Raw genomic sequence first — 23,828 nt, forward strand, 5'->3', positions numbered from 1 at the left:
AACTTCTCCCATACATCTCCTTTAAACTTTCTCCCTCTCACCTTGAACCTGTGTCCCTTGTAATTGACACTTCCAACCTGGGAAAAAGCCTCTGACTATCCACCATTTTACTACGTCCATCGAAGTGGAAAAGAATTTGATAAAGAGTTGAAGCCTAAAAGATGAAACATAACACCCCTGCAATTTAACTCAATATCCTTATTTATGAATCACACGGTTCCATTTGTTAGGGCCAAGATCAGAAACTCTAGCCTAGCCCCAACTTTTACTTTTGAGTTTGGCACGTGTTAGCGTAAGATGTTATACTCCAGGTATGGTTCAAGTGACTCACTAGGAAAACAAGCTTTATTTAAAAACACAGTTAGAATATAACAAAAGAATTAACATAACTTTTACCAATTAAAATATTTAAATCTTAATAGCTAGCTATCTCTATTGTTCCAATTTAAGCAATATCCCCATAGGCATCACCCTTCCTCAGAACTAGTTAGCACAAAAACAAGTATGCTCATGTAGTGTTAGATTTCCAGCCATTTAACACTTCTGGACAGAGATCTAGATAGCAGTTTCCAGAGAAGAATATATCCTCAAGCTGCAAAATTTCAGAAAAATAAACCTAGTCTCTGGCAGCTCCCAGTCTCTTGACTTCAGAGAAAGGGGTATCTCTCTCTCTCTGCAGATTCCAAACTCAGATCAGAGGAAAATCCATTCTCATGTAACGGAATCTCCCAGAAAGAAACGTATCTGCTGACAAATTCTAGTCTCCAATTTCAGAGAGAAAGAAAGAGAGACACTGCTCTCTCTCTCAACTCAAGGCAGCAATTAAAACAACAACTAAGCTTGAATTCCCTTTTTAAATCTCGCTCCACCCAGTCATATGACATTACAATCAACCTAATCAAGTCCTACTCTGCAAAACCCAAGGGGAACGATTAAAACAACAGAACAGCATTAATCCAGATTAAAGCAAGCGTTCTATCAATGAGGAACAATTATGCTGCTGCAGTAATAATAAGGGCTGCTGGATAGAGACAGAACAGCACTGATAATATGAAAAAAACCTCAAAATAGATCCTGCAGAAGGAACATGACAAACAATTTCTTAAAGACACAGTGTTGTCACACATGTTAACCAATTTCTTGATATGTCCGGCTACCCTCAGAGATCAATGCACATCAGCCACCACCTGTGTCCAGAATTCTCTTCAAAACTGTGGGATTTTTCTGACACGCCCATCCAGGAACCAAAAATTCCTGCCAGAGGTCAACAGACTTTTTAATGCAGCACTAAATTGTCTATCCCACACATGATGATTCCTGTGTTGTGATTGGAAAATTTACCCCATTGAGTCTATTTCAAATCTTCATTTTCCATCTGCTAAAATACATCATCTCTCATTTCCTTGTACAAAACTCCATCTCTCACTTCTCTGCCCAGCCTGAGAGGCTATTCATATCCTGTTGCCCGCGACTGGTATCATCCTAACGGTTCATCACACCTCAAAGTTTGATATATTCAGCAAATATATAAATTTTACTCCATATTCCAACATCGTATATATAAAAAAGAATTAGCGGTCCAAGCACTGACCCTTGAGGAAGACCACTGTCAACCACCATCTCAGTCTAACTAACAACCACTTTCTGTCCTTTACCAATTTCTAATTCAAATGGACACTGTCTCTCCTGTTCCATCAGCCTCAACTTTGTGAACACTTTTAGGTAGAAGTTGTCAAACACTTTCTTAAGAATTAAGAACATAAGAACATAAGAACATAAGAAATAGGAGCAGGAGTAGGCCATCTAGCCCTTCGAGCCTGCCCCGCCATTCAATAAGATCATGGCTGATCTGTCGTGGCTCAGTTCCACTTTCCCGCCCTCTCCCCATAACCCTTAATCCCCTCTCTTATCAAAAACCCATCAACCCGCTTTTTAAAAATATTTAGCGAGGCAGCCTCCACCACTTCAACGGGCAGAGAATTCCAGAGATTCACCACCCTTTGAGTGAAGAAGTTCCTCCTCAACTCCGTTCTAAACCGCCTCCCCTTTATCTTGAGGCTGTGCCCCCTAGTCCTACTGTCTTTTTTGAGCGGGAAGAGTCTCTCCACCTCTATCCTATCCATCCCATTCATCATCTTATACGTCTCAATGAGATCTCCCCTCATTCTTCTAAACTCTAACGAGTACAAGCCTAGTTTATTCAGCCTCTCCTCATAGCTCAACCCCCTCAACTCCGGTATCAGCCTAGTAAACCTCCTCTGCACTCCCTCCAGGGCCAAAATATCCTTGCGCAGGTGCGGCGCCCAAAACTGCACACAGTACTCCAGCTGCGGCCTCACCAATGCCCTATACAGCTGCAGCAAGACCATAGCGACAACATCCAGAGTTTTCTCTTCATCATCTTTGTTATTTCAGGTTAATAAGAGGGTCAACATTATTCACAGGAGAATTAACATCCAAATAGAAATTACCTCAATTCTGAATGTCTTGAGCTTTGGTCGGATTCCTGCAGGAATGATGAAATATTTCATCTGTTCATCAAGATATTCTGGATCCTTAGATTCCACATTGTCTGGCAGAGATGGCTAAAATGAGAATTGTGCAATTGAGATCAAATTGTCCCATTTTCACACCTTCATTCTACTTCTTTCCAAGCTCTCACAAGCTGTTACTTTTACAATTTTAACGTCTTCCACTGCAGCATTGTGGAAAATATAAAAAATTGTGCATTTCTATAGCACCTTTCATATCCAAAGGACCTCCCAAACTATTTTACAGTGAGTCTGTGGCAGTCAATTTCCACACAGTAAGATCCCATAAACAGCAATGTTATAATTTCTTCATTGTTCTTTGGATGCAAGTGTTTATTGCCCATCCCTAACATCTGTGAATGTGGTGATGTAATGATAGTGCTGTTGCTCTGCAGCTATTGCTACAGAGTTTTTTTTATGTTTAAGGGGATTGTTTACAGGTTCAGCTCTATTCTGCAGACAATTAGTGTGTCTGGAAAACATATTGCTCAGATGCTGGGACAGCAGGATAATTATACATTTTAGGAATGTAGTGATTATTTAGAATTGAGCTAATGGATTTTTGTTTATGGCTGGAGATTTGCCCTGGGCTTTTGATTAAAGAAATGGAACACGGTTTAGGTGTACAGGGTTATGTGATGATGTGGTTAATGGGACAAGCTAGGTATGTAGCAAAGAACCAGTATTTCAGTTCTAGATGGGAATTACTTGAAGATAGAGGTTTTCTGTAAGCTATTGAGACTCGTTTTCTCTGTCCACACTCATTTTAGCAAGAATATTTGCAAGTATAATCACTGTATTTAAATGACTTTTGAAACTGTAAGAGGAATATTGCTTATTTGGAACTGAAGCAATGATAAGTTAGAAACTAAAGTTGTAAATATTGTTCAATTAGTAGCTAAGCTGTTTCATTTGTTAGAGTTATATTTAAACAGAGTTACTAAATGAAGTTTGCTTTATTATAAAAGTTTTTTAACTTGTCAATGGAATTACTCCTGGAATGAAGCATCCTATCCTCACATTCATACCAAAATAGAAAAATTATTGGGGGCTAGTCTGGCTTCCTCATAGAACTTGGGATTCTGGTCCAAGATCCTAACAGTGGTGAACTGCCTTCTTGAATTGCTGTGGTCCCTGTGGTGTAGGTACACCCATAGTGCTGTTAGGGAGAGAATGATCAGGATGGTGAGTAACTTGAGTGGAACCTCAAGTGGTGGTGTTCTCAGGTATATGCTGTCCTTGTCCATCTGGATTGTAGTGTTTGTGGGTTTGGAAGGTACTGCCTAAGGACCCTTGGTGAATTGCTACAGTGCATCTTGTTGATGGTGCACACTGCCACTGTTTGTCGGTGGTGGAGAGAGTGATGGTTGTGGAAGGGGTAGCAATCAAGTGGGCTGCTTGGTTCTGGATGACGTTGAGCTTCTTGAATGGTGTTGGAGCTGCACCCATCCAGGCAAGTGGAGAGTATTCCAACACATTTCTTATTTAGAGAACAAGCAAAGTGCAGCACAGGAGTAGGCCCTTCGGCCCTCCAAACCTGTGCCAGTCATGATGTCCCATCTAAATTTTTAAAAAAACATTCTGCCTTTATTCATCTGCATTCTTCTATTCCCTCCCTATTCATGTACCCATTCAGATGCCTTTTAAATGTTGCTAATGTGCCTGCTCCCACCATCTCCTCTGGCAGCGCGTTCCAGGCACCCACCACTCTCTGTGTGAAAAACTTCCCCCGAACATCTCCTTTAAACTTTCCCTTTCTCACCGTGAACATGTGCCCCTGTGTAATTGACACTTCTAACCTGGGAAAAAGCCTCTGACTATCCACCCTGTCTATGCCTGTCTTAATTTTGTAGACCTTTATAAGGTTTCCCCTCAGCCTCTGTTTTTCCAGTGAAAACAATCCTAGTTTATTCAACCTCTCTCAACCTGCATCCTCCAAAATGCATCACCTTGCATTTGTCCAGATTAAACTCCATCTGCCATTTCTGTGCCCAAGTCTCTAATCTATCTATAACCTGTGTATCTTCTGACAATCCCCAGCACTATCAGCAACTCCTTCAATCTTTGTGTCATCCGTAAACTTATTAATCAGACCATCCACATTTTTCTCCAGATCATTTATATGTACTACAAACAACAAAGTTCCCAGTACTGATCCCTGTGGAACACCACTAGCTACAGATCTCCATTTTGAAAACACCTTCCCACGACTACTCTATCTTTTATGACCAAGCCAGTCCTGGATCCATTTAGTCACCCACCCTGAATGTCATGTGATTTTAGTTTTTGTACCAGTCTGCCATGAGGAACCTTGTCAAACACCTTACTGAAGTCCATATAAACTACATCCACAGCCCTTCTCTCATCAGTTACCTTTATCACCTCTTCAAAAAACTCAGTCAAGTTGGTGAGACATGATCTTCCCCGTACAAAACCATGCTGCCTGTCACTAACTAGTACATTTTCCTCCTAATGTGCAAATATCCTGTCTCTCAGTATCTTCTCCAGAAGCTTCCCCACCACTGACATCAGCCTCACTGGTCCATAATTCCCTGGATTATCCCTGCTTCCTTTCTTAAACAAGGGAACAACATTGCCTATTCTCCAGGCCTCTGGAACCTCACCTCTGATCAAAGAGGATGTGAAGATGTCTGTTAAGGCCCCATCTATTTCTTCCCTTGCCTCCCACATTAACCTGGAATAGATCCCATCCAGCCCTGGGGGCTTGCCTACCCTAATGCAATTTAGGATACTCAGCACTTCCTCCTTCGATATACTGACGTTCTGCAGAGGGTTTACACACCTATCCCTGACAAAAACATCCATCATATCCTTCTCCCTGATGAATACAGATACAAAATACTCATTAAGGATCTCACTCACTTCCTTGGCTCCACATATAACTTCCCTCCACTGTCCTTGAGTGGGCCTACTCTTTCTCTTGTCACCCATTTGCTCCTAATATAAAAAGCCTTGGGATCCTCCTTGACCCTGTTTGCTAAAAACATTTAATGGTTCCTTTTAGCTTCCTAATTCCACATTTAAGTTCCTTCTTACTTTCACTGTACCCCTAAGGGCTCTGTCAGTTTTTAGATGCCTAGACCTATCATATGCTTCCTTTTCCCTTTTGACTAAGCTTACAATTTCCCTTGTTATCCATGGTTCCTGAATCCTGCCATTTCTATCCTTCATTTTTGTTTGTCCTGTCCTGCATTTCAATCAATTGGCTTTTAAAAGCCTCCCACATGCCAGGTGTGGATTTGCCCTCAAATAGCCACTCCCAAATCACATTCCCCAGTTCCTGTCTAATTTGGGTGTAATTGGCCCTTGCCCAATTAAGCATCCTCACCTGAGGGCCACTCTTCTCCTTATCCATGGTTACTCAAAATCTTATGGAATTGTGGTCACCAAGCCCAAAATGCTCCCCCACTGAAACATCGATCACCTGACCCGGCTCATTCCGCAATACCAAGTGTAGTATGGCCCCCTCCCTGGTTGGATTGGCAACTTACTGTATCAAAAAACCCTCCTGGACACATCTAACAAATTGTTCTCCATCCGAGCCCCTGGCTGTAAGGGAGTCCCAGGCAATATGGGGGAAGTTAAAGTCATCCATCACAGCTATCCTGCTTTTTTCACACCTTTCCAATATCTGACTGCACAACTGCTCCTGTCTCCTGTGGGCTGTTGGGAGGTTTATAGTACACTCCCAACATTGTGATTTCATCCTTCCTATTCTTGTGCTCCATGCATAATGCCTCACTACAAGATCCTGCCAGTGTCTCCTCCCACATCAGAGCCATGCTGTGCTCCCTAATCAGCAATGCAACTCCTCCACACCTTTTGTTTCCCCTTCTGTCCTGTCTAAAGTAACAGTATCCCAGAATGTTAAGCTGCCAGTCCAGTAGCTCCTTTAACCATGTCCCTCATAATTCCATGCATAATCCAAGCTCTCAGTTGTAGATGGTGGACAGGTTTTGGGGCCGAATTCCCAACCTCTGACCTGCTCTGGTGAGCACAGGCTGGAATTTACTGGCTGTTGATGCTGGTGGGATTGTCTAGTCCTGCGAAAGGCACATCCCTGCCATAGATTCCCAGTGGCGCCAAGTGCATTCAACAGGAAATCCATTGACTATGGCGGGACCAGATGATCACTCCACTGGCCAATGGCAGGCTGCCTCCGTTGCTGCAAAACACACGGTGGGTTGTGTGGAAAATCCCACCCACAGCATTTATATGCTGAGTTTATTTTCTGGTTAATTATAACCCCCACGATGTTGATAATGGGGGTTCAGTGACAGTAATGCCATTGAATATCATGGGGAGGGGACAAGACAGCAGCCAGTCTCTGACATATTATGGGAGCTGCCCATTAGACATGTGGCAATCTGGAATTCAGCAGAGTGCAGCTAAGAAGCTTAACACTCACCTGTTAGCCACTGGGAAGCTAACTGTCCATTTGGATATAACTGAAATGCAATTTGAAGCAATTTAATCCCGTCTCCACATTTAATGAAACTCACAGATAATCCACGACCGTTTGAACTCTTACCTCTCCATATCCAGTGTAATCAAGTTCGATAAGTTCAAAAGCTGCCAGCAATTCCCCACCCATGGTCTGGCCTCTGTAAATGTCATGAAACTGTAAGGAAGGCCTCACATAGCTGTCCTCTTGCAGCTTAACAATGGGAGCTGCAAAAGCTCGCCCAAGAAACTCTGGGCCGCCCTGTTTGTGAAAAAGGTTAACATCAGATTCAAATTCATGCTAAATTTCATCTAGTAAATATATCTGGGGATTCTGCATTGTGCTGGATTTAAAAACGCAACATAACAGCAAGACATATAATCCACCATCCAGCTCACAATCCATTCCCACTCACTTGACTGTCTGACAGTCCAGATGAGGGTCAAACAAGAACTATATCAACTAGTATTCAAACAATCCAATACCATATCCCATGTTATACAGTAACAGACCCATCCTCACCAGTACTGTACCCCAGTGTTATACAGAACGGATCCGTCCCCGTGAGTACTGTATCCAGTGTTACACGGTGACAGACTTGTCCCCACCAGTACTGTACCCCAGAGTTATATAGGATGGATCCATCCCCATGAGTACTGTATCTCAGTGTTATACAGTGACAGACCCATCCCCATGAGTACTGTACCCCAGTGTTATACAGTGACAGACCCATCCCCACCAGTTCTGTATCCCAGTGTTATAGAGTGACAGACCCGTCCCCACCAGTTCTGTATCCCAGTGTTATACAGCGACAGACCCGTCCCCACCAGTACTGTATCCTAGTGTTATACAGCGACAGAACTGTCCCCACCAGTACTGTACCCCAGTGTTATACAGCGACAGACCCGTCCCCACCAGTACTGTACCCCAGTGTTATACAGTGACAGACCCGTCCCCACCAGTACTGTACCCCACTGATATACAGTGACAGACCCATCCCCACCAGTACTGTATCCCAGTGTTATACAGCAACAGAACTGTCCCCACCAGTACTGTATCCCAGTGGTATACAGGATGGACCTGTCCTCACCAGTACTGCACCCCAGTGTTGTACAATGACACACCCATCCCCACCAATACAGTACCTCAGTGTTGTATGGTGACAGACCTATCCCCACTAGTACTGTATCTGGTTCTACAGAGACAGACCCATCCCCTCCAGTACTGTATCCCAGTGTTATACAATGACAGGCCCATCCTCACCAGTTCTGTATCCCAGTGTTACACAGTGACAGACCCGTCCCCACCAGTACTGTACCCCAGTGTTATACAGTGACAGACCTGTCCCCGCCAGTACTGTATCCCAGTGTTATACAGTGACAGACCCATCCCCACCAGTACTGTACCCCAGTGTTATACAGTGACAGGCTCATCCTCACCAGCACTGTACCCCAGTGTTATACAGTGACAGACCCGTCCCCACCAGTACTGTATCCCAGTGTTATACAGTGACAGACCTGTCCCCGCCAGTACTGTATCCCAGTGTTATACAGTGACAGACCCGTCCCCACCAGTACTGTACCCCAGTGTTATACAGTGACAGACCTGTCCCCACCAGTACTGCATCCCAGTGTTGTACAGAGACAGACCCATCCCCACCAGTACTGTATCCCAGTGTTATACAGTGACAGACCTGTCCCCACCAGTACTGTACCCCAGTCAGACCCATCCCCACTAATACTGTACCCTAGTGTTGGGGTCTGTGATGTCAGTTAGGGGTAGGACCTCTGGTGGGGGAACATGTCACGTCCTTTTCAGGGCAGTTTGTCTACCTTTGGTCCCCATCTGGCACTCAGCTCTCACCTGCGGCCACACCCCAGGCAACGCCTTTGTCAAGCTGGCTAAACCAGGTGAGGGTAGCCGACAGATCTCAGCCTTCGGTGAGATAGGGAAATGTCTACCTCAGCATGTGAAGACAGACTCCAGTGGATTGAGCAGATGAGACCAATGGAATACAAAAAGGCAGTCTCTGCAAACATCGTGGAATGCGAAGAGCAGGACAAGACACAGAAGACACCCTGATCATCCACTGCACTTAGTCCCATCTCCAGCCATCTCGACTCTTGTCTTGCCACTGGATTCAGATGGGAATTGGGAGGGGAGAGTGAGGTTGATGCTGCGCAACTCTCCCTCATTTTAATCCAAATCAAGCACTAGTCTCGACACCATCATCATCATCATCATGTGTCCTGTTAAACCTTTGAAATCCCGTGGCGATGGGCGAGCGACAAAGCAGCAGGTGTGGTTACACTGGGAGCTGTAGTCACGAACCAGCATACTGGTGGCTTAGGTCTAATGGTTGTTTTCTGTTGATCGAAGCAGCAGTGAATGTGGTCCCATTATTTAAGAAGGGTAGGAGAGATAACCTGGGTAATTATAGGCCGCTGAGCTTGACATCGGTGGCAGGGAAGTTGTTGGAGAAGATTCTTAGAGATAGGATGTATGCACATTTAGAACGGAACAATCTCATTAGTGACAGACAGCATGGCTTTGTAAGAGGGAGGTTGTGCCTTACAAGTTTGGTGGAGTTTTTTGAGGAGGTGACAAAAGCAGTTGACGAAGGAAGGGCCGTGGATGTCGTCTATATGGATTTCAGTAAGGCGTTTGACAAAGTCCCTCATGGCAGGTTGGTTAAGAAGGTTAAATCTCATGGGATACAAGGAGAGGAGGCTAGCTGGGTAGAGAACTGGCTTTGCCAGAGGAGACAGAGGGTATCAGTCGAAGGGTCTTTTTCCGGCTGGAGGTCTGTGACCAGTGGTGTTCCACAGGGCTCTGTACTGGGACCTCTGCTATTTGTGATATTAATGATCTGAAAGAAGGTGTAACTGGTGTGATCAGCAAGTTTGTGGTTGACACAAAGATGGCTGGACTTGCTGATAGTGATGAACATTATTGGACAATACAGCAGGATATAGATAGGCTGGAAAATTGGGCGGAGAAATGGCAGATGGAATTTAATCCAGATAAATGCGAAGTGATGCATTTTGGAAGAATTAATGTGGGGGGAGTTATACAATAAATGGCAGAACCATCAAGAGTATAGAAACACAGAGGGACCTAGGTGTGCAAGTCCACAAATCCCTGAAGGTGGCAGCACAGGTGGAGAGGGTGGTGAAGAAGGCATATGGCATGCTTGCTTTGATAGGACGGGGTATAGAGTATAAAAGCTGGAGTCTGATGTTGCAGCTGTATAGAACGCTGGTTAGGCCACATTTGGAGTACTGTGTCTAGTTCTGGTCGCCGCACTACCAGAAAGACATGGAGGCTTTAGAAAGAGTGCTAAAAAGGTTTACCAGGATGTTGCCTGGTATGGAGGGTCTTAGCTATGAGGAGAGATTGGGTAAACTGGGGTTGTTCTCCCTGGAAAGATGGAGAATGAGGGGAGACCTAATAGAGGTGTACAAAATTATGAAGGGTATGGATAGGGTGAACAGTGGGAAGCTTTTTCCCAGGTTGGAGGTGATGATCATGAGGGCTCACAGGCTCAGGGTGAGAGGGGTGAGGTTTAACTCAGATATCAGAGGGACGTTTTTTTACACAGAGGGTGATGGGGGCCTGGAATGCGCTGCCAAGTAGGGTGGTGGAGGCAGACACGCTAGGACTATTTAAGAATTACCTGGATAGTCACATGAGCAGCCTGGGAATGGAGGGATATAAACGAATGGTCTAGTTGGACCAATGTGCGGCATAGGCTTGGAGGGTCGAAGGGCCCGTTTCCTATGCTGTACTGTTCTTTGTTCTTTGAAACTCGGTGTCTACCTGAGCAACTGAGCAGTCCTCTTCAGGAACACACTGCTCACCTCCTTAGAATCAGAAAGGGGCTAGAAAAGGTGCCCTAAACATTGCCTGCTTCACTACGTCCCGGCCAGTTTACTGCGGCTGATGGGGATCTCATCCTGCGGTCGAACAAACAAAAGACAAGATGACACCGCTCACCATTGGCACTTGGAACGTGCACACGCTTTTGGACAACCCTACAGCAGACAAACCAAAGAGAAGAGCAGCCTTAGTTGCCAGAGAGCTTGCAAGATACAACATTGACAATGCAGCCCTGAGTGAAACTCATCTTGCCAACATAGGTCAGTTGACTGAAACTGGAGGTGGATACACTTTTTTCTGGAGCAGTCGCAGCAGCGATGAGCGTCGTGATGCTGGAGTTGGATTCGCCGTCAGGAGTCACGTTGTTGGGAAACTTGCTAGTCTCTCCAAGGGTGTGAACGACCGGCTTATAATATTACAGCTTTCGCTGCAGAACAGAAGTCAAGCCATCCTGATCAGCGCTTATGCCCTCACAATGAACAACCTCGATGAGATGAAAGACAAATTCTATGAAGAGCTAGACGGCCTACTATCAGCAGTGAGCATACCGACAAGCTGATCTTGCTTGGCGATTTCAGTGCAAGAGTAGGTGTGACTCTGCAGTCTGGCAGGGAGTCATTGGGAGGCATGGAGTGGGCAAGTCTAACAGTGACGGCCTACTCATAATAAAAATCTGTGCAGCACATGACCTCCTCATCTCCAACACAACCTTCCATCTGCCTACCCGTAACAAGGCCTCCTGGATGCACCTCCAGTCTAAGCACTGGCATCTTATCAATATGTCATTGTCAGGAGAAAAGACAGGCAGAATGTCAGAGTGACCAAGGCCGTGTGTGGTGCTGACTGCTGGACAGATCACAGGCTCATTGTCTCCAAAATGAGGCTCCACATCAGACCCAAGAGGCGACAACAAGGAAGCAAGGTTATGAAAAGAATCAGTGTGGCCAAGCTAAAGAACCCCAGCATAGCTTCAGCACTGGCTGAAGACTTAGAAACCAAACTTGCTGACCTACACCTGGTAGGCAGTGCTGAGGATGACTGGGAACGCTTCAGGGATGCTGTCCGTTCATCTGCAGTGAAGATGCTTGGGCCCTCTACCCACAAGCAGCATGACTGGTTTGCTGAGGATGATGAGGAGATACATGCTCTACTTGTTAAAAAGCACCTTCTTTGGATAGCATCATCTACGTGGATAAGCCTACGAGAGGAGAGGCTGTACTTGATCTGGAGTACTGTGCGCAGTTCGGGTTGCCTCACTATAAGAAGGATGTGAAAGCTATTGAAAGGGTGCAGAGGAGATATACAAGGATGTTGCCTGGATTGGGAGGCATGCCTTATGAGGATAGGTTGAGGGAGCTAGGTCTTTTTTCCTTGGAGAGACGAAGGATGAGAGGTGACCTGATAGAGGTTTATAAGATGTTGAGGGGTATAGATAGGGTGGATTCTCGGAGGCTATTTCCCAGGGCTGAAATGGTCACTACAAGAGGACACAGGTTTAAGGTGTTGAGGCATACAAGATGATCAAAGGATTGGATAGGGTGGACAGTGAGAGCCTTTTTCCTTGGATGGTGATGGCTAACACGAGGGGACATAACTTTAAATTAAGGGGTGGTAATTATAGGACGGATGTCAGAGGTAGGTTCTTTACTCAGAGGGTAGTAAGGGCGTGGAATGCCCTGCCTGCAGCAGTTGTGGACTCGCCAACTTTAAGGGCGTTCAAATGGTCAGTGGATAGGCATATGGATAAGAACATAAGAACATAAGAACATAAGAAATAGGAGCAGGAGTAGGCCATCTAGCCCTTCGAGCCTGCCCCGCCAACATTGGAATAGTTTAGGTTAGAGGGTCATTAGATTGGTTCCACTGGTCGGTGCAACATCAAGGGCCAAAGGGCCTGTACTGCGCTGTAATGTTCTGTGTTCTATATGTTCTATGAGTAGGTACAGAGGAGATGTCAGGGGTAAGTTTTTCACTCAGAGGGTGGTGAGTGAGTGGAATTGGCTGCCGTCAGTGGTGGTAGAGGCGAACTCGCTGGGGTCTTTTAAGAGACTTCTGGATAAGTACATGGGATTTAATGGGATTGAGGGTTATAGATAGGCCTGGTAGGTATGGATATGATTAGTGCAACTTATGGGCCGAAGGGCCTGTTTGTGCTGTAATGTTCTATGTTCCATCTTCATCGGGCCTGTCAGAACAGTCCATCGTCAGCTGCCAAGAAAAATGCTTCTACCAGTGCTCGCAGGACAGTCCAGAATAAACTGTGTAAAATGTAGGATGCCTGACTGAACACCAAGGCAGATGAAATACAGGGATACGCTGACAGAAACGACTTGAGATGGTTCTATGAAACCCTCAACACTCTCTACAGACCTCAATCTCTCAGGAGTACCCCCCTCCTGAGTACAGGTAGTACTCCTCCAGGTACAGAGAAGATGTCAGGGGTAAGTTTTTCACTCAGAGAGTGGTGAGTGAGTGGGATCAGCTGCCGTCGGTGGTGGTAGAGGCGAACTCGTTGGGGTCTTTTAGAGACTTCTGGATGAGTACATGGGATTTAATGGGATTGAGAGTTATAGATAGGCCTGGTAGGTATAGATAGGCCTGGTAGGTATAGATAGGCCAGCACAACTTGTGGGCCGAAGGGCATGTTTGTGCTGTAGTGTATGTTCTATGTTCTAACTCTCATTACAGACAGGGCTCAGATCCTGCAGAGATGGGCTGAACACTTTGAAGTCGTCCTCAACTGACCGTCATCTATTAACAATGAGGCGATAGACAGAATTCCCCAGGTCAATATCAACTGTGCCATGGATGACCCACCAGCAGTAGCCAAAGGCACGAAAGCTGTCAGCCAGCTATCCAGTGGTAAAGCCCCAGGGGCAAATGCCACACCGCAGAGATCTACAAAGCTGCTGGTCCTGTACTTATTGAGAAGCTCACCAAGTTGTTCCAATCCTTTTGGAAGCAAGGATCCATTCCTCAGGAACTTCAAGATGCCTCCATTGTACACCTCTACAAGAGGAAGGGCAATCGGCAAGTATGCGACAACCACCGAGGAATCTTGCTGCTCTCCATCACAGGAAAAACCCTCACAAGAGTCCTGCTAAATTGTCTGGTCACTCATCTGGAGCTGGGCCTGCTTGCAGAGTCACAGTGTGGCTTCCGCAAAGGTCACGGGATTACTGACATAATTTTTGCCATGCGCCAACTTCAGGAGAAGTGTCAGGAGCGGAATTGTGAGCTCTACACAACCTTTGTTGACCTCGCAAAAGCCTTCGACACTGTCAGCTGACAAGACCTGCGGAGGATCATGTCAAAGTTAGGCTGCCCTCCCAAATTCATTCAGATGGTACGCCAGTTCCATGATGGCCAGAGTACTGGACGGTGCAAAATCCATTCCCAGTCACCAATGGTATCAAACAGGACTGTGTGCTCACACCCACACTGTTCAGCATGAAAGTTACTGCCATGCTGAATGATGCCTTCCAGGACAGTGTTGCTGGAATCAGCCTCAAGTACAGAGTGGATGGGAAGCTCTTCAACCTGAGGAGACTTCAAGCTATTACCAAAGTGAAGGAGACTGTTCTGAGAGATTTCCTCTTTGCCGATGACTGCGCCCTGTATACTGGCTCAGAGCCAGAGATGCAAGTCAGTATGGACAAATTTTCCACGGCTTGTGACAACTTTGGACTCATCATCAACATTAAAAAGACCGAAATCATGCACCAGCCTGTTCCTCATGCACCGTACACAGAATCCATAATCACAATCAAAGGGCAGAAACTACAGGCAGTGGACCAGTTCACTTATCTTGGCAGCACCCTCTCCCAAGCAGTGACGATTGATACAAAGTTAACTGCAGAATAGCAAAGGCAAGTTCTGCTTTTGATAGACTGCGCTCCACTGTATGGGAACGTCGAGGAATCAGCCCAGCAACAAAACTGAAGGTCTACAGCGCTATGGTACTCACTGCCCTCCTGTATGCCTGTGAAACGTGGACTGTGTATCGAAACCATGCAAGACAGCTCAATCATTTCCACATGACTTACCTTCGCAGAATATTACGCATCCGATGGCAAGACAGAGTACCAGACACTGAAGTTCTCTCTAGAGCAAGTCTACTATCAGTCCACACACTGCTGATGAGACGCAGACCTGGTGGGCAGGTCATGTCATCCGTATGTCAGACGAGCGCATACCCAAGCAGCTCCTTTTGGGGAACTCTCTGCTGGAAGACGCTCGCATGGAGGGCAAAAGAAACGTTTCAAAGACACACTCAAAGCCTCCTTGAAGTCGCCTGACATAGACACGACCACCTGGGAAATGCTGGCACAAAACCGCCCTACCTCACACTGCCTCATCCACAAGGCTGTCAAGCTCACAAAGCAACGTGTATTGCTGAAGCGCGAGCTGTGCAAGTCCGGAGCCATCAGCACAACAACTACAGTGTCTACACAAGTCTGTCCAATATGTGCCAGGACATTCTGTGCCGAATTGGCCTGATTAGTCATCTTCGGACACACCGGAACCAGCCTCAAAATGACTAATGGTGTCGAGGTCCTCATCGACGACGATGGATGAACAACAGCTCCATGTTATACAGTCAGACCTGTCCCTACCAGAACTGTACCCCAGTGTTATACAGTGACAGACCTGTTCCCACCAGTACTGTACCCCAGTGTTATACAGTCAGACCCGTCCCTACCAGAACTGTACCCCAGTGTTATACAGTGACAGACCCCGTCCCCACCAGTACTGTACCACAGTGTCAAATAGTGACAGACCCGTCCCCACCAGTACTGTACCCCAGTGTTATACAGTGACAGACCCGTCCCCACCAGTACTGTACCCCAGTGTTATACAGTGACAGACCTGTCCCCACCAGTACTGTACCACAGTGTTATACAGTGACAGACCCCGTCCCCACCAGTACTGTACCACAGTGTTATACAGTGACAGACCTGTCCCCACCAGTACTGTACCCCAGTGTTATACAGTGACAGACCTGTTCCCACCAGTACTGTACCCCAGTGTTATACAGTGACAGACCTGTCCCCACCAGTACTGTACCACAGTGTTATACAGTGACAGACCCCGTCCCCACCAGTACTGTACCACAGTGTTATACAGTGACAGACCTGTCCCCACCAGTACTGTACCACAGTGTTATACAGTGACAGACCCCGTCCCCACCAGTACTGTACCCCAGTGTTATACAGTGACAGACCTGTCCCCACCAGTACTGTACCACAGTGTTATACAGTGACAGACCCCGTCCCCACCAGTACTGTACCACAGTGTTATACAGTGACAGACCTGTCCCCACCAGTACTGTACCCCAGTGTTATACAGTGACAGACCCGTCCCCACCAGTACTGTACCACAGTGTTGTACAGTGACAGACCCCGTCCCCACCAGTACTGTACCACAGTGTTATACAGTGACAGACCCGTCCCTACCAGTACTGTACCCCAGTGTTATACAGTGACAGACCCATCCCCACCAGTACTGTACCCCAGTGTTATACAGTGACAGACCCGTCCCTACCAGTACTGCACCCCAGTGTTATACAGTGACAGACCTGTCCCCACCAGTACTGTACCCCAGTGTTATACAGCGACAGACCCGTCCCTACCAGTACTGTACCCCAGTGTTATACAGCGACAGACCCCGTCCCCACCAGTACTGTACCACAGTGTAATACAGCGACAGACCCCGTCCCCACCAGTACTGTACCACAGTGTAATACAGCGACAGACCCCGTCCCCACCAGTACTGTACCACAGTGTTATACAGCGACAGACCCGTCCCCACCAGTACTGTACCACAGTGTTATACAGTGACAGACCCCGTCCCCACCAGTACTGTACCACAGTGTTATACAGCGACAGACCCCGTCCCCACCAGTACTGTACCCCAGTGTTATACAGTGACAGACCCCGTCCCCACCAGTACTGTACCACAGTGTTATACAGTGACAGACCTGTCCCCACCAGTACTGTACCCCATTGTTACACAGTGACACACCCGTCCCCACCAGTACTGCACCACAGTGTTATACAGTGACACACCCGTCCCCACCAGTACTGCACCACAGTGTTATACAGTGACAGACATGCAGTCACCAGTAGTGCTAAAAAAGTCAAACTGCTCACTCCAATCTCAGTGCTGGTTTAGTAGTCCAGCATTTATTATTATGCAGCGTGCGATATTTGCAGTTGAGGATGATTACTTTAATATCATCCAGCATTAATGCTTGTCTTCCCTCGTAATGATTCTGCTGTAGTTATTTCCTAAACTGCGCTAAGTTGAAACTCACCAAGCTGTCATAATCAAAGATATTGATGATGATAATGGGGGGATCGTTCTTCAGTTCCTCTTTACTTCCCTCGATCAGGATTTGATCAAACACCAACATCTCTGACCACAGTGGGGAAAGAGTTTCTTCCAGATACTGTAAAGAATTGTAGAAATGGTTACATTTGCTTTGACTATTCTATTTCAGTGAATTTAATATATTGAAACTGTAGATCTCCCATCACTGAATCCATTGAATTAAATTGCCCATAATGCTGCACAATTCCATTTGCTATATCAGACTGCAGTAAGATCGGTGAAATGCAAGACAGTAAAGATGATACATAGACAATGGTGCCGCTGATCTTACTGCCGTTTCATTAGCAATCCCATTGTTTTCAAAATATGAACCATTTCTTGCTTGTTTAGGAAGCTCTAGACCAAGGGAGTGAAAGGTTCACACTGCTAGAGTTTCTTTTGCCTGACATAGGCTGCACACTCTCTAAGAGAGACACTGCTGTACATAAACTCAGAAAATACAGTGGCAAACTAGCTCTTTGACACCTCCTTAGAATCAACAGAATCCTGTTAAAGATGGCCGAGTTTGGAACTCTTTAGGAAATGGAAAGTAACAAACTGAGACGGAAACACTTTCTAAACTATTACATTGCATCAGGTCACAGGGGGTTCCAGATAAAGATGCTGTGCAACTTGAAACTCCAATGATCAGATTGTCTGTCCGGGATATGAGGGGGTTAAGTTAGGACATGGAACATGAAAAACTACAGCACAAACAGGCCCTTCGGCCCACAAGTTGCGCCTATCATATCTCTACCTACTAGGCGTACCTATAACCCTCAATCCTATGAAGTCCCATGTACTCATCCAGAAGTCTCTTAAAAGACCCTATCGAATTTGCCTCCATCACCACCGATGGCAGCCGATTCCACTCACCCACCACCTTCTGAGTGAAAAACCTATCCCTGATATCTCCCCTGTACCTACTCCCCAACACCTTAAACCTGTGTCCTCTTGTGGCAGCCATTTCAGCCCTGGGAAAAAGCCTCTGAGAGTCCCCCTGATCAATACCTCTCAACATCTTATACATCTCTATCAGGTCACCTCTCATCCTTCGTCTCTCCAAGAAGAAAAGACTGAGCTCTCTCCTCATAAGGCATGCCACCCAATCCAGGCAACATCCTCATAAATCTCCTTTGCACCCTTTTTATGGCTTCCACATCCCTCCTGTAATGAGGTGACCAGAACTGAGCACAGTACTCCAAGTGGGGTCCGATCAGGGTTTTATACAGCTGCAGCATTATCTCCCGATTCCTAAACTCATTTCCTCGATTGATGAAGGCCAGTACACCATACGCCTTCTTAACCACACCTTCAACCTGTGAAGCCGATTTGAGAGTCCTATGAACCGAATCCCAAGATCCTTCTGATCTTCCACACTGCTAAGAGTCTTACCCTTAATATTATATTCCTTCATCCCGTTGGACCTGCCAAAATGTACCACCGCACATTTATCCAGGTTGAAGTCCATCTGCCACTTCTCCGCCCGGTCTTGCATCCTATCCGTGTCTCGCTGCAACTTCTGACATCTCTCCAAATTATCCACAACACCACCAACCTTCGTGTCATCGGCAAACTTACCAACCCGTCCCTCCATTTCTTCATCCGGGTCATTTATAAAAATCACAAACAAGGGTCCTAGAACAGATCCCTGGGGCACTCCACTGGTGACTGACCTCCATGAAGAAAAAGACCCATCTACAACCACTCTCTGCCTTCTGCGGGCAAGCCAGTTCTGGATCCACAAAGCAATGTCCCCTTGGATCCCATGCCCCCTCACTTCCTCAATAAGTTTTGCATGGGGCACCTTATCGAATGCCTTGCTGAAGTCCATATAAACTACATCTACTGCTCTTCCTACATCAATGTGTTTAGTCACATTTTCAAAAAACTCAACTAGGCTCATAAGGCACAATCTGCCCTTGACAAAGCTGTGCTGACTACTTTTGATCATACTATACTTCTCTAAATGTTCATAAATCCTGTCTCTCAGGATCTTTTCCATCAACTTACGAACCACCAAGGTTAGATTCACTGGTCGATAATTTCCTGGGCTATCTCTATTCCCTTTCTTGACTATAGGAACCACATCGCAATCCTCCAATCCTCTGGAACCTCTCCCATCTCCATCAATGATGCAAGGATCATCACCAGAGACTCTGCAATTTCTTCTCTCGCCTCCCGCAGTAACCTGGGATACTTCCCATCCGGTCCCGGTGACTTATCTATCTTGATGCTATTCAAAAGCTCCAACACATCCTTTTTCTCAATGTCCACATACTCAAGCTTTTCAGTCCGCCACAAGCCTGCACTACACCCACCAAGACCTTTTTCCACCGTGAATACCGAAGTAAAGAATTCATTCAGCACCTCAGCTATTTCTATCAGTTCTATACAAACTTTCCCACCATCACATTTTATAGGTCATAAGAACATAAGAAATAGGAGCAGGAGTAGGCCATCTAGCCTCTCGAGCTTGCCCTGCCATTCAATAAGATCATGGCTGATCTGCAGTGGATCAATTCCACTTACCCGCCCGCTCCCCATAATCTTAATTCCCTTATCAATCAGAAGTCTGTCTACCCATGAATTAAACATATTCAATGAGGTAGCCTCCACCACTTCAATGGGCAGAGAATTCCAGAGATTCACTACCCTCTGAGAGAAGAAGTTCCTCCTCAACTCTGTTCTAAACCGCCCCCCCTTTATTTTGAGGCTGTGCCCTCTAGTTCTGGTTTCCTTTCTAAGTGGAAAGAATCTCTCTACCTCTATCCCAGATAGCCCCTTCATTATCTTATATGTCTCTATAAGATCACCCCTCAGCCTTCTAAACTCCAACAAGTACAGGCCCCATCTACTCAATCTTTCCTCATAAGCTAACCCCCTCATCTCCAGCATCAACCTGGTGTACATTCTCTGTACTCCCTCCAAGGCCAATATATCCTTTCGCAAATAAGGGGACCAAAATTGCGCACAGTACTCTAGTTGTGGCCTCATCAGTGTCTTGTACTCTAGTTGCTATTCCTTCACATCTCATTCTTTTACTCTTCATATATTTGTAGAACGCCTTAGGGTTTTCCTTAATCTTACCTGCCAAGGCCTTCTCATGACCCCTTCTGGCTCTCCTAATTTCCTTCTTAAGTTCCTTCCCACAAGCCGTATACTCCTCGAGATCCCTAAGATTACCTAGCTCCCTGAACCTTTTGTACGATTTCATAAGAACATAAGAAATAGGAGCAGGAGTAGGCCATCTAGCCCTTCGAGCCTGCCCCGCCATTCCATAAGATCATGGCTGATCTGTCGTGGCTCAGTTCCACTTTCCCGCCCTCTCCCCATAACCCTTAATCCCCTCGCTTATCAAAAACCCATCAACCCACGTCTTAAAAATATTTAGCGAGGCAGCCTCCACCACTTCAACGGGCAGAGAATTCCAGAGATTCACCACCCTTTGAGTGAAGAAGTTCCTCCTCAACTCCGTTCTAAACCGCAGCCCCCCTTTTATCTTGAGGCTGTGCCCCCTAGTCCTATTGTCCTTTCTGAGCGGGAAGAGTCTCTCCACCTCGATCCTATCCATCCCATTCATCATCTTATACGTCTCAATGAGATCTCCCCTCATTCTTCTAAACTCTAACGAGTACAAGCCTAGTTTATTCAGCCTCTCCTCATAGCTCAACCCCCTCAACTCCGGTATCAGCCTAGTAAACCTCCTCTGCACTCCCTCCAAGGCCAAAATATCCTTGCATAAGTGCAGCGACCAAAACTGCACACAGTACTCCAGCTGCGGCCTCACCAATGCCCTATACAGCTGCAGCAAGACCTCCCTACTTTTATATTCAATCCCCCTCGCTATGAAGGCCAGCATCCCATTTGCCTTCCTGACCACCTGCTGCACCTGCAGGCTGGGTTTTTGAGACTCATACACAAGGACCCCGAGGTCCCTCTGCACCGTCGCCTGCTGCAGCTTTTCGCCACGTAAGTAACAGTTCTTCCTACCATTATTCCTTATATTTATTACCATTATTCCTACCATTATTCCTATATACTTTATTAACTACCTGTTGGATTGAATTGCATTTATTTCAATGCAAGAGGCTGACAGGGAAGGCTGATGAATTCAGGGCATGGATAGATAATTGGGTCTGGGATATTATAGCCATGGCTGAAACATGGCTAAGGGAGAGACAAGACTGGCAGCTTAATGTTCCAAGGTTCAGATGCCTTAGATGGGACAGAGGTGGAGGAAAGAGAGGAGTGGGAGTTACATTTTTCATTAAGGAAAGCATCACGGCAGTAGTCAGAGATGAAATAACCGAGGGATCATCCAGTGGATGGTGACCTTATTGGGGTTATACCAAAAGCCCCCAAATAATCAACGGGAATTAGAAGGACAAATATGCAAGGAGATTGAGGAAACTTGCAGGAGTAATAGGATTGTCAAATCAGGGGATTTTAATTTTCCTAACATAAATTGGGACTGCCATAGTGTTAAGAACTTAGATGAGATGGAGTTTGTTAACTGTGTTCAGGAAAGTTTCCTCAGGCAGTATGTGGAGGGTCCTACTCAGGAAAGGGTAAAACTTGACCTACTGTTGGGAAATAGGGCAAAGCAAATGACTGAGGTGACAGTGGGACCATTACGGGACCAGTGACCATAGTTTTATTAATTTTAGAATAGTTATGGAAAGGGACAAAACTGGTCCTTAGTTGCAGGTTCTAAAGTGGAGCAAGGTGAATTTTGATGGAATTAGACAGAAGCTTGCAAGGGTTGATTGGAGTAACTTATTTGAAGGCAAAGTGACCTCCAGCAAGTGGGAGGCCTTTCAAAGTGACAAAGCTAATGTTCAGGGTCTATATGTTCCTGTTAGGCTGAAGGGCAAGCTGGCAGGAGTAGGACATCCCTGGATGACAAAGAGGTAGAAAGATTCTTCCCACTTAGAAAGGATAGCAGAACTAGAGGGCACAGCTTCAAAATAAGTTGGGTGGCGGGGCAGTTTAGAACAGAGTTGAGGAGGAACTTCTTCACTCAAAGGGTGGTGAGTCTCTGGAATTCTCTGCCCATTGAAGTAGTGGAGGCTACCTTGCTGAATATATTTAACTCACGGGTAGATAGGTTTCTGATAGACAAGGGAATTAAGGGTTATGGGGAGAAAGTGGGAAAGTGGAATTGATCCACTTCAGATCAACCATGATCTTATTGAATGGCGGGGCAGGCTCGAGGGGCTAGATGGCCTACTCCTGCTCCTATTTCTTATGTTCTTAAAATATATTGAGGTTTTGGCCAAGAAAAAGGAGACATGGCTCAGGTACAAGCAGCTGGAATCAAGAGATTCCCTGGAGGTGTACAAGGGATTCAGGAGGCTAGCAAATGCTGTGCCCTTATTTTAGAAGGGCTGTAAAGAAAAACGTGGGAATTATAGACCGGTAAGCCTAACATCTTTGGTGGGTAAGTTATTAGAGAGGATTCTGAGAGATAAGATATACAGGCATTTGGAAAGACAGGGTTTGATTAGGAGCAGTCAGCATGGCTTTGTGCATGGGAGACCATGCCATACAAATTTGTTAGAGTTCTTTGATGAAGTGATCAGGAAGTTTAATGAGGGCAGGGTGGTAGGTGTAGTCTATGTGGACTTCCGTGAGGCCTTTGATAAAGTTCCACATGGTAGGCTGTTCTGGAAGGTTAGATCACATGGAATCCAGGGAGAGCTGGTAAATTGGATAATCAGTTGGCTTGATGATTGGAAACAGAGGCTAATGGTGGAAGGATGCTTGTTGGACTGGAGGCCTGTGACTAGTGATGTGCCTCGGGGTCAGTGTTGGGCCCAATGCCGTTTGTTATCTATATCAACAATCTGGATAAGAATGTACAAGGAACGATCTGTAAGTTTGCAGAGGACACTAAAATAGATGGTATTGTAGACAGTGAGGAAGGTTATCAAAAATCTACAGCAGGATCTTGACCAGCTGGAGAAGTGGGCTGAGAAATGGCAAATGGAGTTCAATATAGATAAGTGTGAGGTGTTGCATTTTGGAAAGTCAAATCAAGGTAGGACTTTCACGGTGAATGGTAGGACCTTCAGGAATATCATGGAACAGAGGGGTCTTGGAGTTCAGGTGCACGGTTCTCTAAAGGTAGAGTCACAGGTAGGTAGGGCAATGAAGAAGGCTTTTGGCAAGATGGCCTTCATCAGCATAGAAGTTGGGAAGTAATGCTGCAGTTGCACATGACACTGGTGAGGCCGCGCATGAAGTACTGTGTTCGGTTTTGGTCGCCTTGTTATACAAAGATGTTATTAAACTGGAGAGAGTACAGAAGAGATTTAAGGATGTTGTCAGGACTCAAGGCACTGAGTTATAGAAAGAGATTGGGCAAGCTAGGGCTTCTTTCTTTGGAACGTAGGAGACTAAGGGGTGATCTTATATGAGATCATGAGAGGCATGGATAGTATAAATGCACTCAGTCTTTTTCCCAGGATTGGGGAAATCGAGAACTAGAGGATATAGAACAAAAGAACAAAAGAAAATTACAACACAGGAACAGGCCCTACAGCCCTCCAAGCCTGCACTGACCATAGATTTAAGAG

The 23,828-nt window shown here is 45.9% G+C and overlaps 1 protein-coding gene across 1 annotated transcript in view; it reads right to left on the minus strand.

Moving 5' to 3' along the window:
* fer1l4 (fer-1 like family member 4) overlaps nt 1-23,828 on the minus strand; it is a 261,986-nt gene that overhangs the window by 117,920 nt on the left and 120,238 nt on the right. The window contains exons 25-27 of the mRNA XM_080204539.1: nt 17,192-17,326; nt 7,084-7,257; nt 2,472-2,585 (exon numbers count right to left, since the gene is read on the minus strand). Of these exons, the coding sequence (XP_080060665.1) occupies nt 2,472-2,585; nt 7,084-7,257; nt 17,192-17,326 (423 nt within the window). The remainder of the gene's footprint in view (nt 1-2,471; nt 2,586-7,083; nt 7,258-17,191; nt 17,327-23,828) is intronic.

This window comes from Carcharhinus amblyrhynchos, chromosome 16 (genome assembly GCF_965287045.1).
Source record: "Carcharhinus amblyrhynchos chromosome 16, sCarAmb.v2.hapA, whole genome shotgun sequence".
NCBI classification, from domain to species: domain Eukaryota; kingdom Metazoa; phylum Chordata; class Chondrichthyes; order Carcharhiniformes; family Carcharhinidae; genus Carcharhinus; species Carcharhinus amblyrhynchos.